The sequence below is a fragment of the Leopardus geoffroyi genome, chromosome A2 (genome assembly GCF_018350155.1).
Source record: "Leopardus geoffroyi isolate Oge1 chromosome A2, O.geoffroyi_Oge1_pat1.0, whole genome shotgun sequence".
Classification (NCBI taxonomy): Eukaryota; Metazoa; Chordata; class Mammalia; order Carnivora; family Felidae; genus Leopardus; species Leopardus geoffroyi.
Genome location: NC_059331.1, coordinates 71073047 through 71088039, shown reverse-complemented (window position 1 = coordinate 71088039; position 14993 = coordinate 71073047). Strand labels below are relative to the sequence as shown.

Sequence of the window (14993 nt, the reverse complement as noted above, 5' to 3'; positions counted from 1 at the left end):
TTTTTTAGTCAGATTGGTTGTAGGAGTTCTTTATATATTTTGGATATTAAGCCATTATCATTTAATATGATTTGCAAATATTTTCTCTCATTTCGTAGGTTGCTTTTCATTTTGTTAATGGTTTCTTTTGCTCTGCTGAAGTTTTTTTCATTTGATGTAGCCCCCACTTGTTTATTTTTGCTTTTGTTGTCAAATTCAAAAAAGTTGCCAACACTGATGTCTGTTTTCTCCTCAGAGTGTTATAGTTCAGGTTTTACATTCAAGTCTTTAATCCATTTTGATTTGACTTTTGTGTATGATGTAAGATAAGTGTTCAGTTTCAGTCTTTTGCATGTAGCTACCCAGTTTTTTAAAAACCATTTATGGAAGAAACTCTCCTTTCCCCATTGTACATTCTTGGCTCCTTTTTAGTAAATTAGTTGACCATATATGCATAGTTTTATTTCTGGACTTTCTATTCTGTTCCACTGATAGATCTGTTTTTATGCCAATACCATACTGTTTTCATTACTATAGCTTTGATACATACATACACCCACACACATTTTTTTCCACAAGAAATTTTTTACAAATGGTATATAATTGGTATAAAACATGTTTTGGGTATGCAACATAATTTGATATCTGTATGCACTACAAAGTGATCACCACTAAAAGTCTAGGTACCATCCATCACCTTCTAACTGACCCCCTTTGCCCATTTGCCCACCTGTCTCCCCTCTTCCCCTTTGATTACCACCAGTCTGTTCTCTATACCTATGAATTTTGTTTGTTTTGTTTGTTCATTTGTTTTTTTAGATTCCATATATGAGTGAAAGTTTATAGTATTTGTCTTCTTCCTTCTGATTTATTTCACTTAGCATAATATCTTCAATGTCTATCTGTATTATTACAGGTAGCAAGATTTCATTCCTTTTTTTGTTGAGTAGTACTTTGTAATATATTTTGAAATCGGAAAATATTCTCAAATCCAGACTTGTTGTTTCTCAAGATTGCTTTGGCGTTTCAGAGTCTTTTGTGGTTCTATGAAAATTTTCGGATTGTTTTGTCTGTGTCTCTGAAAAATGCCATTGGAATTTTGGTAGGAATTGTGTTGAATCTGTAGATCACTTTGGATAGTATAGACATTTCAAATGTATTAATTCTTCCAACCCATGAGCATAGTATATCTTTCCATTTACTTGTATCTTCTTTGATTTCTTTCATCAGTGTATTACGGTTTTCATTGTATACATCTTTCACTTTCTTGCTTAAATTTATTCCTGAGTATCCTTTCTGACGTCATAGAAAATGGGATTGTTTTCTTAATTTCTCTTTTTGAAGATTCATTTTTAGTGTACAGAAGCACAATAATTTTGATATATTGATTTTGTATCCTGCAACTTTACTGAATTTGTTTATAAATTTTAGAACAGGATTTTATATGAGAAAAACATTCAGAGAAGTAATCAAACCTAAGGTCACACTGCAAATAGAGCTGGGATTTAGTCTGGAAGTGTGTGACTCCAAAGCTTTTAGCCATGTGTTGTCCTGCTTTCCTCTGCTTGGGAGAGTGGGGAGTGCTTTTGGAGGAGACATTCAGCTTTATATACTAGCACTTTTATTGCCTTACCTAGGATGTTTCAGATTGTTCTGACCTCATCTCATGCTTTCCTGTCTGACTTCTATTCTGCCTCATCTCCTGCTAGTCTTTTTCCAACCTCATCCTGCATTTTAGACACACTTTCTTTTGTCTGCACTTAAAGATAGCATTGCATTGTCATTTGCCTTGCATTGTTTATGACAAGAAGTCTGTTTTGATTTTTAGTTCCCTTATAAGTGTCTTTTTAAATATTTTTTCTTTCAGTAATTTGTGCATAATGTGCCTTGATTTGCCTTGTGTTTATCCTGCTTGTGATTTATTTTGAACTACTTGGATCAATCTTTCTCTGTGTAGCTCACTCCTCTCTGGTACTGTCCCTATGAAATCCAACTTTGTCAAACTCCTAGTCTGTTTCCTCAGTTTAGCAAGGCCGCCATATTCTGTTTGGCTTTCTCCTTCACCTTATACCACAGTCCATAAATTACTTCCAAGTAGGAAGACAGAAACAGTAGAGCCCATCTTGTTTGTGTCCCTCTTTTCAGGGATCATGGTCCTAACTGCCTATGTTCTGTCTGAAAACAGTTGGCTTATATACTTTGCTCATTTTCTAGTTGTTCATGGCTAGAGGGTAAGTTCCATACCATTTGGCTGAAAGGGGAAGTAACGCTTACTTAACCTTTAGTGAGTCTGTATCCTGTGTTTTTGATACCGCCATGCCCTTTTATTTGTGTTCACTATGCTGGGGATGTGCTCTTACCATTTCATCTGGTGGATTCCTATTCATTCTACAGGGCTCAGAATAAATGTCATTTTTCTAAGATTTTTTTTTTCTCCTTTCCAATTAATTGCTCAGTTGCTAAATTATTACATCACTTTATATATAATTTCACACCCATATATATTTATGCATATATATTCTTTAAAATGTGTTTCATTTTCTCTCTCTCCTACTGGTACATGAAGTCATAAGCCATACTTACAATTAATTTATCTTTCTGTCCATAGCACATTGCACAAGACCTAACATGTTTGATTGGTATTTGTTCATTTTTAAGAGTGAAGGAATAAAGATCTAAACCAACCCTTTAAGCAGGATGGAAATGGAAATGCTAGTTTCTATAGAAATAGGAGTGTTTGATGTTCGAGGTTGGGAGCTAAAATCTAGACAAGGTGCAGGCAACCAAGAAAATGCAGTGACTCTTAGCCTGCAGATATCATGTATATGGCTCTGCATAATGTTGATCAAAAAGATACTTATCCCCTAACTTTCTAAGGGCCACTAGGAAGTTGAAATTAAAAGTTCTTAATATGTTTTATAAAAATAGGTTTTTGTAAAATTTTTTGTAAAAAGTTTTTGAATTAATGTTTTCATAAAATTTTTTTTGGTAAAAAATTGTGTGTAATTCATAATAAAGTTAATTGCTGAGTTACTGAATAGTTTTAAAGTAGTGGAAAACAAGCACTACTAAAGTAAATATACCATAATATACATGAAAATCTTGCTGTAGTTAAAAGATAGGCACAACAAAATGTAGTGTTTCTCTGGCTTTATGTAAAGGAAGATACTTCCTGTGAAGTAGTTGATAATATTCTTACATTTCCTGTAACCATGCCTAACAAATGCTTTTAATGTCGCAAATTGTTCTTTAGTATAATTTTGTTTAGATCCACTAGTAAATATGACAATGAGTTAATGGGCCAAGCTTACATTTAAGCAGGTATAAAATAGGGTGATTGTATCAGAGGGTATATGCAAGTCTTGCTGGTCACTGAAGGCTAGCTTTTACAGCTTTGTTAATAGTCTGCATTTGAAATACATCCTTGAAAATTTTCAGAAAATGGTAGTTTTGTGCTTCGTATCTTGTGCTTATGTAAAGTACTTAAATTATGTTAAGGCAAGAATGGGTAAACTTTATAGTGAAAAGAACTAGCAATAAATTGCTCTTAAATTTTAGGTAAAGAAATCATTGTACTTCTGTAAATTGACCTATAGTGAATTTTATTGTGGAAGCTAGTAATGAGCGGAAAGACTCAGAGGACAATACATTGTGATTGGAAAACTTTTTCAATCAAAAATACAGTTCTTTGTTTTAGTTGAGGAACACGGACAGTTCTGAGTGTAACAGGCAAAAATTGTGGTGTGTGTATGCAGAGGGCTACGTGGGCTATATGTTGTATCATGGTGCATCGTGCTGCTTAGACTGAGTTGACAGTTCATACTGACTTTTACTTTAGATCATCAAATCCATATTAACAGTATATGGTACTCCTAGGCTGCCATTATTACTCTGTAATTGTGTTGTGAATGTTCACCATTTCCTTTCTTCTGACTTGTATATTACTTTAACTGTGCCCAGATGCACGATGGCCATTTTACACTTAAATAACAAAAACGGTTTTGATGCTTTCACATATGGTTTTTTTCATGCTATAATCAAAATGTAATAAAAATTCAGTTGTGTAGGTTTAGTCAAAATGAAAACCTTATCAGCCAATGAATCATTCTTTCACTTTCGTCACCTGCAGCTGCTCAGCTAAACTTAAATATGTTCTTATCTAATTTTGGTGACAAATTGTGTCTCCTTATATGGGCAGAATTTGGAAATAGGTTGCTTTAACAGGAAAGGAAATAACTAAATTATCTTCTGAAAAGGAATTCAGTAAGTAGCTCTTGTCTGACAGCAGCATGGCTGTTTGCAGTTAGGTATTCCATGTCAATTCTATAGCAACTTTATGAAAGCAATCTTGCCTTTTTTTTTTTTTTAACACATAAAAGAAATTTTGTGATATGACACAAGCTGTTATTTATGGTATGAATGAATGTTTAAGTATGGACTTTTTGCTGAAGGGAAATGAACATTTTTTAATGTTGATTCCCCGCCCCCTCCCCCCCTCCCCCCCCCCCCCCCCCCCCCCCCCCCCCGCCACACCTTATTGGCAAAATTAGTTAGAGAAAAACTGAGATGCTTTGGCCAGAGGTTGAAAGAAAATTTAAATCAGTACTGCTCTTTTGGAGAGGATAGGCTCTTCCTATTAAAATTTTAAATGCACATTCCCTTCAGTCCAGCTGTTTCTTTCTAGATGTCTACCCTTGAGAGCTCCTCACACATGAGTAAACATATGAGAAATTGTAATGTGCCTTCTCATCACAGCATTGTTTATAGTTGTGAATCATTAGGAAGAAAGTAAATGACCTTCAAAGGGGAATGGTTACATCAAGTATGGTTTATCTATTCACAGGGATGTAAGAGTTCAAAATTACAAAATAGATAAATATAAAACCATCATGGAAAGATTCTTAAGACATGTTTAAAAGTAAGGGTTGTGGAACAGTATGAGGAGAATGTGTCCTATATTACCATTTGTTTTTTTAAAAATCCAGGCAACTAATATTATTTTTGTATGCATTTAATAAGTATATATTTTTAGAAACTCTGGAAGGATATAGTACACCAAAGGGAGAATAGTGTTTATCTCTAGATGTGGCTGTAGGATTGGGGAAGGGGTCTTTAATTCATTGAAGAGCATTTGCTTTATTTTCATCGTTTGTATTTTTTCTAAAAATAATATTTCTATGTGTTTTTCAACCAAAAATTCTCAAAAAATTTTCACTTGAGAGTGTGTTAATACATTTTCCCATTAAAGTTTAATTTTTGAAGTTCTTAATCTGAACTCATATTTGAGGCTTCACATTTTTATTTTAAAAAGACAAAAGAAACATGGATATAGGGACACACACTCAAATTATACTTTACCTAAATAAAGACACTTAATATGTAAAATGTTAAGAACAAAAAGGCTAAATATTTTTAATGAGTCCTTTTCCTTTATAATTAAAGTATGCTTCTACCCTTCTCTAGTGCTGCTGGGGGTGAAATCTTTGACCAGTGTGTTGCAGACAGAGAAGACGCCTTTAAAGAAAAAGATGTTCAAAGACTCATGAGGCAGATATTAGAAGGTGTTCGCTTTTTACATGCTCATAATGTAGTACATCTTGATCTGAAGGTAAGATCTAGATTACTTTACAATGTAAAATATTTTTAACAGTGATTTATTAAAACATTTATCAAGGTTGTGTATTTTATTAGGTAATAAGGATATAAAGGTTGTGTCTGTTCTTATCCTCTAACCAATTATTTATATTAAGGAGGTAATGCACATCTGTGTACATAGAAAGATAAATAATAATACTTTGCTCAAGAAACGGAGCTTAGAGGATATTGGTGGGGTAGGTGAACTCTTCCTGGTAAGAGACAGAGTTTGAGCTAGACCTTTAAAAAAAAAAAAATAGGATTTAGATAGAGAAACTATAGGAAAATGTAGAAAATAGAGGATAAAATTAATTCACAAGAGTTAAGAGTACTTGTTGGGCAAACATAAATGGAATAGTGTCACTGGAATTGAGAGATGAAATAGGAGATGCTGACAATTGAGGAAAGGCCAGATTCCAGGGGTTTCAAATATCATGCAGTGGTAGATGACTTTTTAGCAGGGATATCTGAAAAACCATGTTGTAGAAAATTAGGCTGCAGTAAATAAAATAGAGAACTAAAGAAATTAGAGGTGGGTAGATTTCTTTTTTTTTTTTTTTTTTTTAATGTTTATTTATTTTTGAGAGAGATAGAGTGTGAGCAGGGGAAGAGCAGAGAGAGAGGGAGACACAGAATCGGAAGCAGGCTCCAGCCTCCACGCTGTCAGTACAGAGCCCAATATGGGGCTCATGAGAGACATGAGATCATGACCCCAGCCGAAGTCAGACGCTCAACTGACTGAGCCACCCAGGGGCCTCGGAGGTGGGTAGATTTCTAGTTTAAAATTATCAAAGAAGGAAGGGGAAGAGGGAGGAAAGAATACACAAAGGGCAGTTATGATGCTTTCAGGTGATCAAAATGCCAGCTGAAAGTACGGGAAGCAAAAAAGGAAATTTTATTAGCTAAAAGTTCCAGGGACAATTCCAACTTAAGGAATGCCACTATTCGTTAATTCAAATATTGCAAGTACATAGTTGGTTTTTCTTCGGTCTCCAGCTCTACCTTCTCAAAATGGCAATAAGATGGTAGTAAGTTAGATGCTGCCATTTTAGCCTTACAGTTGTCCAGAGATTCAGCAGGAAGGAGCCAGGTTCTATTTATTAGCTCTTTCAGAAGTTCTGAGATTCACTCTCATCAAACTGACTTAGATCAGTCTGGAACTAGTAAGTGTGTCAGGGGGACGTTGGGGGTGCTGGGTTTTGACTGGCCAGGCCAGCATTACCAGTGTCCTTTGCTCCAACCTGGGAGGGTTAAATTCCCCCTCCCATCCCAAGTTGTTTTTGGACTGAGAGTGGGGAAAGGATGGATTCTCAGACCAGTTCTGTTTCAGAAAGAATAGAGAGTAGGTGGGCGATCAGGAGACAGAGAGTGAATGTCCACTACAAGTATCCTTAGCATAGTCCTTCAGGCATCTGGGGTAGAAAAGTCTAAGATCCCTGCTGATGGTTGCTACCACATGAAGTCCAGGTGTAGCTATGGGGAAATGAAACATTCAAGGACTACACCAGTGGCTCCAGTTCCTTATTAGCCAGAGGAGTTCAGGTTAGGAAGGAACGTCACCTGAGGAGGCTGAACCCCTGGACCCAAAAAAGGCTTTCCTATCTTCGACTTCTGCCTCATTTCACTCCTCATCTTCTCCCAATCTATCTTGACCTCTGCTGTAGTTTGCCCCGTAGCAGAAAGTAGACACTTACGGCAGCACTTCTCCAACTTTGACAGGGATCAGGAACACCAGAAAAGGCTTATTAAAGCAAATTGCTAGGCCCCAATTCCAGAGTTTCTGATTCAGGGAAGGGGTGTGTGATGCTGATACTGTGGGTCCAGGCACCATTTTGAGAACTGCTGCTGTAGGGCACACCGTGACACCTGATAGATAGAATACTGTATAAATAACTGTGTCTAATCTTTACTGCATGAAGGAACACTCTCAAGGAAGAGTGAACAATGTGTACTCTGGAGGTTGACTTCTAAAGTAAACTTGATAAAATTCCATTTGAAATAAGGGGGAAGGGTAATAGATATTCCCTCAAATAGTAGTCCTACCGAAAAATATAGGGGAAAGAAAACAGTTAGGAAACTTTCTTGTTTTTTTCTGAAAAATGCCAATTTAAATTCATTCTGTAAACATATTTTTCTAAAAGATAATTAATTTTTTAGTATGGTAGCTAAAACGCATGATTATAACACTGTAGACTATGGTAGTTATAGTGTCATTTTTTGAAGGTAAGTGTGGACATGTGTGTACCCACATGTAGTCCCAAGGTATTAAAGCTGAAGTGGCCTTAGAGATGATCTAGGTACAACCCTCATAGCAAGAGTGAGGGAACTGGGGCTTTGTTTTTTTTACTTTAGCCTGTCATATGGTTAGAAATTCAAAGATCCTTGCTGTAAGAAATACCCAACTGTGCTTCCCTCAGGAACACAGAGAAAGAGATGGTCTCTGCAGTCCAGACTTCAGTGGACTCAGACTATAAGAAGCCTCAGTTAGTCTCAGCCATGCAGAAGAATTCCCAAAAGTAAAGTTTGTGCTATGCTTGTTTCCATATTTGGTTTCACACACTTAACTTTTATTTTTTATGATGTTTTGCTAGTTTTGTGAAGTAAAAAGGACTTCTAGGAATGAACCCCAATTTAAATAACATTGCATTTATAGGAAATATGCTTTCGATTTATGACAGCTCAACCTATGACTATTATTTAGGAACTAATTAAGTAGCAAGTCAGGTTGCCAACACTATGTGTCATGGATCTTTGATGTTACTTGAAAGCAGCCAAGGGTGAAAATTAAGTTCTTGAATACCAGGTTTAACTGGAAATTATATCCCTTTCTCCCCAATACACTCAGTATAAATCATATTCCTTTCTCCCCGGTACACTTAGTGTAGAATTCTTTCTGGATTTAATAGAGGCTTTGATGATGGGCCTTTGATGTTGGAAGCTGGACTCTTCATGTTGCCTAGGCCCAGAGGAACTAGAAAGAAGACAGGGTGGCCCGATAGGTCCTCAGCCTTTCTTCTGCCCTCACAGTCTTCACATGTGCAGTCAGAATTTGTCTCTAAGTGAACTGCTGGAGGGGGAAGATTGGTGGTGGGGTTGGTGTGGCAGGAGTGCAGATAGGAATGATTTCTACCAAAAGGTCATCTGCAGTTGACTTTCTGTGACTTCTGTGAATCTGGACAGAGGGTCTACTGTCCTACACCGTTTAACAGCTGTCCGCCCAATGACAATTTATGCTTGTAATGTTGACTCTGAGTTTCTTTTTTTTTTTTTTTTTTTAATTTTTTTTTTTTCAACGTTTATTTATTTTTGGGACAGAGAGAGACAGAGCATGAACGGGGGAGGGGCAGAGAGAGAGGGAGACATAGAATCAGAAACAGGCTCCATGCTCTGAGCCATCAGCCCAGAGCCGGACGCGGGGCTTGAACTCACGGACCGCGAGATCGCGACCTGGCTGAAGTCGGACGCTTAACTGACTGCGCCACCCAGGCGCCCCGACTCTGAGTTTCTATAAGAGCTTGAAAGCTACAAAGCTAAATATGTTTTCTAAAGGTGTAATTCTGTGAATTAGAGAAAAAAATAGTTTTAAATCTGTGAAACTTGGTAATCCCCATGTATAGGGTAACTTTGAGTTAGTAGACTATTTGTTCTCCATTATGGTTAAAATGGGAAATTCTTGTCACAGAGACAAGTAGTAGTTAGAAGTTAGAATAACTATTATAGTTGCTCCTATAAAAGAGATAATTGACACAATGGGAAATCTGCTACTTGGCTTCAGATCAGACTCCAAATGGGCAGTTTGCCAAAAGACTGATTCACTGAAGACTCTCAGCCAAATATCTTAAATTGAATATGGCAAATGCTTTGAGGGGTAGCAGATGCAGATTTTGGAGTGTTTCTAGGACGACAAAAATAGAAAAGACACTAGATTATGATTAGGGGAAAGCCCATTCATTTCATGTAAATCATGGCGGGACTGACAAATCTGAGAAACAACAACTCTACCAAAGTCAGAACAAACCTAAAAGCCTCAAAATAATCTCAGTTGGTGAATTAGTCATTGGCATAGTGGCCTGCTTTTACTTCAGTCAGAGGAAGGTCTTGACCAAAAAGAACACAAAGAAATCCAGTCTTAAAACCCAGTGCTCCTTGTGTTTGGATGGTCTTCTGTTGGTAGGTGTTCAGTTGTTAGCTTGTCCACCCTGGTAGATGTATATGATGAGAAGCGCAGGAGCAGACCAGGAACTAGAAGCCAGAGCTTTCCCTTCTGAGATTTAAATTGATCATTGACAGTTTGAAACCATAACATTTACTTGAACATTTCTAAACAGCCCCCCAGACTGATTTAGACAGTATTATTAACCTATTTCTGTACTATGACCTGGGTTTTAATAAATAAAAAGCCAATTAACTTGAATTCTCATTGCCTGATAAAAATGTTCCTTAAAATTGTATCCATGGCACCTTAAGGCTAATTAATAAGCAAGTTAGCCTCAACTTTACAATGATCTTACCCAGAAGTGGTTGTTCAGTAAATGTTAAATGGGTTATGTACAAAGATAAAGATACCAAGATAAATGAAAGGATTTCCCCCATGAAACAGAGAAATAAGATTTTACAAAGACCTCCCTACTGCCTTTGTCTATTTGAGGACAGTTTGTGTGTTTCCTTTTTTTCCCCCACTTTCATTGCCTCTCAATTGACCATGTCATTTTCTTTCTTACCACCTGGGGTTCATGCATCTTAAATAGAATTAAATATTGTGAACCACAGCTTCTTTATCATGAACTGGATTCCCTAGAAAGGAGGCCTAAGCTGTAATGCTAATGCACTTCTCTTTGTTTTCAGCCCATATATTTCACTTACTGGAAGTGGGTATATTTTGCCATCAAAGACTGACAGATTATAGTCCTGTAATTGTACTTGTTTTATTTAGAGGAGCAAGATCTGTTTTTAAAATGTACCTGTGTTCAAACCAAGGCACAGTTGATAGAAACTACATAATAAACATTAACTGAAATTCCATGAAAGAGTTCTGATTTTATGAGATGTATTTTTTCCTAGCAACATCTCTGTCAACTGTTTAAGTTCTCTCACATTGGTAGGTAATAGATGCATGTGACTGGGCCTAGATTTCAAATACAGTAACGTTTTTTTGTTTTGTTTTGTTTTGTTTTTTAACGTTTATTTATTTTTGAGACAGAGAGAGACAGAGCATGAACGGGGGAGGGGCAGAGAGAGAGGGAGACACAGAATCGGAAACAGGCTCCAGGCTCTGAGCCATCAGCCCAGAGCCCGACGTGGGGCTTGAACTCACGGACCGCGAGATCATGACCTGGCTGAAGTCGGACACTTAACCGACTGCGCCACCCAGGCACCCCTACAGTAACGTTTTAATAATTTGATCACACTAGTCGAGAATTTACTACATTACCACCACACCCAACTAGTGTGGGTTTTACTAAAGAAAGTATTTCCCAAGTAATGTAAAGTATAAACAAAACATAAGCTGTTTTAAGCTTATGAAAATATGTAAGCTGTTTTAAGTGAACAAATGATATTTAAGAACATTTCACAGAATGTGCATGTTTTATTAATCATAAAATGGACCTTAAGATATGGTGAAGATTTCCACTTGGCAATATTTCTTTTGGCATTTTTTATGTACTGGGAAGGGCAAAACATGTTCAGTGATGAATATATATAACAGAACCAAACTTTGCTCATCTAATTTGCCTGAATAATGACATTTTATTTTACTATAGTATTTCATTAATAAAATAAAACTAAAATTACCTTGAGAAGTCTTGGGACTCATAATCCTAGGTTTTTTCCTTGAAGAAATTGCTAGAAGCTAATTAACAAGGAGAATGTCACTTTATAATGAAGTTTGTTTATATATATTACTAAAACCTCTTGTTATTTTATCATTGAAAAGAGAGATTGATTCTAACACTGATCAGCTGAGCATTTTTACTCCTTTTGTGTGTGTGTGTGGCAAGGCAGGGGTGCTTTACCTGGTTTGGGTATTTATAACAATTTAGCATGCCTCTGCAGCCCAAGCTTCTATAGTGACAGCAATTTGGTTTTGTCTTTTTGTTCAGTTTTAGGTTTTTACTGTAGCCAAAACTTTCTATGGTTTTAAAAAACAGGTTTTTATATAAAATCACAGATTACACTGAGCCATGGTGTGGTTATTTTCACTGTTGAGAAGTCTGTTTTTGTGAATGAAGTTTTCAAAACTTCATATGTTTTCAAAATGAAGTACAGTCTGTGATTGCATAGTGGTAATATGGACATTATGCAAGAGATGTTAAGAATTCCTAAACATTTATTGGGATATCACTTAGATCCTTTTTTATTAACAACGTTTATAGCTGCAGTGTTCAGTCCGGTACCACTAACCATTTGTGGTTGTTGAGTACTTGAGAACTGTGATATATTCAAAGTGTGAACTCTACACCAGATTTCAAGGACTTAGTATGGAAAAGAAAAAGCAAAATATCTCAATAATTTATATATTACATGTTGAAGGGATATCTTAGACATATTGAATTAAAAAATAATTTCATCTGTTTCATTTTACTTTTTATAATATGGCTACTAGACAATGTTAAGTTACATTCTGTGACTTGCAGTACCTTTCATAGGACAGCACCAGTTTAGAGAGTATCCACAGATAATTAAGCCAGAATGGCCTGCAACGTAAAGATCGCTTAGTCTTTCAATTTACTTTTCAACCTATTACAATCTAGCTTTTTCTCCCATGGTTTTACTAAAAATTACTTTCTCAGAAGTCTTTCAGACTTTCGTTATTTGCTATATTCAGTAGCTTTTTCTTAGTCCTCATTCTTCCCCTCATCCCATTTGATGATCCTCTCCTTCCTTTCTTACTACAACACGATGCCTGTGTTCTTTGCCTCCCTCTCAGACTGCTATTTCTGAGTGCCTTCATCACTCTTGTTGTCTCTCGTTAGATGTGGTTATCAGCCAAAACTCATCTTGGCCACTTCTCTTCTGCCATATTCTCTTCCTCTTGTTTACTTCCATGGTTTTAGTCTTGCCTCTGTGCCCTTGCTTTCCATAGCAGTATCCTCAGCCTTATATTCTCTCCAGACTGAATTTCCAACTGTTCTGGGTGGTTCTGCTGGCACCTCAGATTCTGGGTCTGAGAATCAAAATTGAACCAGTTGTCCTCTCTTGCTGACCTGACTATATTAGTCAGTGAATGACATAAGCACCTTATTGTTCCTGCTCCTACACAGCAACAGTCACAATGGGCTGTGGATTTTGCCACTGTAATGTGTAAAGTTTCTTCTGTATTTTTTCATTCCATGCTTCATCATATCCCTCACTCACGCTCTCCCTTTCAAGACTTTAAAAATAGGATAAAGGCACATTCTTCAGAGACATTCTTGTATTTGGTGATACTTTGCATGTGTCATGCTATATATTGGCTCACCTGTATTCTTTGGCATGTGACGTTTTCATTTCCTGGAATGTCCTCTTGCCCTCCCCTGTGGTCTGACTTCTTCCAGTTCTTCCAGAATGGCTCAGAAAGCCCTGATTCTTGTCCATCCACCCTCTTTGTGCCTGCCACCACTTTTGTCCCTTTCACCTTTGTGCTGTTCTCCAGTGTGCAGTCCCTCCACTAGTAGCTTGTCCTTGCCTTGGGTGGGGTCTTTCCTCTCCCTGGAATGCTCCCTGCCTACCCCACCCCCCAAAGTATTCTGCCATGACGTTCCTTCTTAGCATTGCTTTCTCCCCAAATACTGTCTTAGAGAAACCTTCCCCAACTATTCTGAATATAACATGCATATGCACACAAACACACACAACAGGCACTGTCATCCATTACCCTACTCTGAGTTCTCCTTGGTGCTTAAAACTACCTGAGGTATTATTATTTATTCATATTTGTTTGTCCCCATTAGAATGTAAGGTTCCAAAAGAACAGGGAACTCACGTCTTATTTTCTGTTATTTTTCCAGTATGCAGTCCATAATTTTTTTTTTTTAATAAATGTCAAAATCCTTTTTATCCTTCAGGGTCTGCTCACTTACCTCCTGTGTAATTCTCCAAGGCTGAATTATTCCCTCTTATTTATTTGTTATACCTGAGCACTTTGTCTATGACAGCACTTAAAATGCACAGCAGAGTTAGTCAAGCCTGATATAGGTGCTTCTGTTTTCTCTTCTGATGGTGATCTCTCTGTCAGTAGGGACTTGTCACTCATATTTACAGTGCCTCCACTCCGACACAAAATAGACACCCTTCAAATTGTTTTTTATAGTTAGTTATGTTTTTTCCTTTCTTTCAAACAGCAAATAACGTGTGCCTCCCATGTGCTGGCATGGATCCTGGTGCTATTACAGTGACCAGTACTGTGGCTCATGGATCTTTAGATTCTCCCCATCCTCTGTTTCTGAATCCAGACTTTGAATAATCTACAAGTATTTTCTGATAAGGGCAGAATGGATGGTTGGGTCAACATTGAACCCCTTTAAAAAGGGACTGTCTACACTTCAACTTCTTTTTTCATATTGCAGCTCTTCACTGTTGAACATTGTTAGAATCTGCTTCACTGCCCTCCTGGGTCTTCCCAGCAAGTTGACACCAGGAAAAGAAGAATGAGGAAAAAGTATACAAAGATACTTTTGTGAGAGAGAGCATGGCAAGTAGGAGAGACTGAACAGTGTCCATTGAGACTCACTGTCCCTGGGCCAAGGGCAGCAAGTTTATAATGAGGCTGGAGAGCTAGGCAGGAGCTCGAATTAGCAGCTTCCAAATACATTTGGAAGTTAAGAGTAGTGGGAAGCTACTGAAGGGTTTAGGCAGGGGGGTGACCGATCAGATTTATATAGTGCAAAAGCTCCTTCTGGCTAAGTATGGGCAAAATAGATCCTAGCAAACCATTTAGGGTCTGTTGCAATTAAGCAAAAACTGATGGTAGCTTGAATGATTGTTCTCTAGTTGGAGAGAAATAAGTAAAGTTTAGAAGTGCTTACATTTACGGTTTAAAATCAGTAGGATATGGTGACACGTTAGTTAAATGAGGAGAAAGTGGGGAGAGAGGAATGACCAAGGTGATTCTTAGTGCTTTCTTCTACCCTGCTGGGTGAGGATGGCATTCCCTGGGGTGTAATGACCATTGACATACAGGAAATCTGATTTGGGAGGGAAAATAGGAGTCTGGTTTGGGCATGTTGAATTCAAGATAGCCTTGAGACATCAAAGGAGAGAGATTAGGTAAGCAGTTGGTTGAAGAGTCTGAGCCAGAGATAAAATCTGTGACTCCTAATGTATAGGTGGTAATTAAGCCTTGGGTACAGATACCTTGTGTGAAGTGAGAGTGTGGAGTGAAAAGAGCAAAAAGCCTCAAG

At 37.3% G+C, this 14993-nt stretch overlaps 1 protein-coding gene across 4 annotated transcripts in view; it reads left to right on the top strand.

Annotated features, from left to right (window-relative positions):
* The window catches only part of STK17A (serine/threonine kinase 17a), a 39086-nt gene that overhangs the window by 16091 nt on the left and 8002 nt on the right, over positions 1 to 14993 (top strand). For all 4 annotated transcript variants that reach the window (XM_045494328.1, XM_045494330.1, XM_045494329.1 and 1 more), the window contains exon 3: positions 5443 to 5587. In XM_045494328.1, the coding sequence (XP_045350284.1) occupies positions 5443 to 5587 (145 nt within the window). The remainder of the gene's footprint in view (positions 1 to 5442; positions 5588 to 14993) is intronic.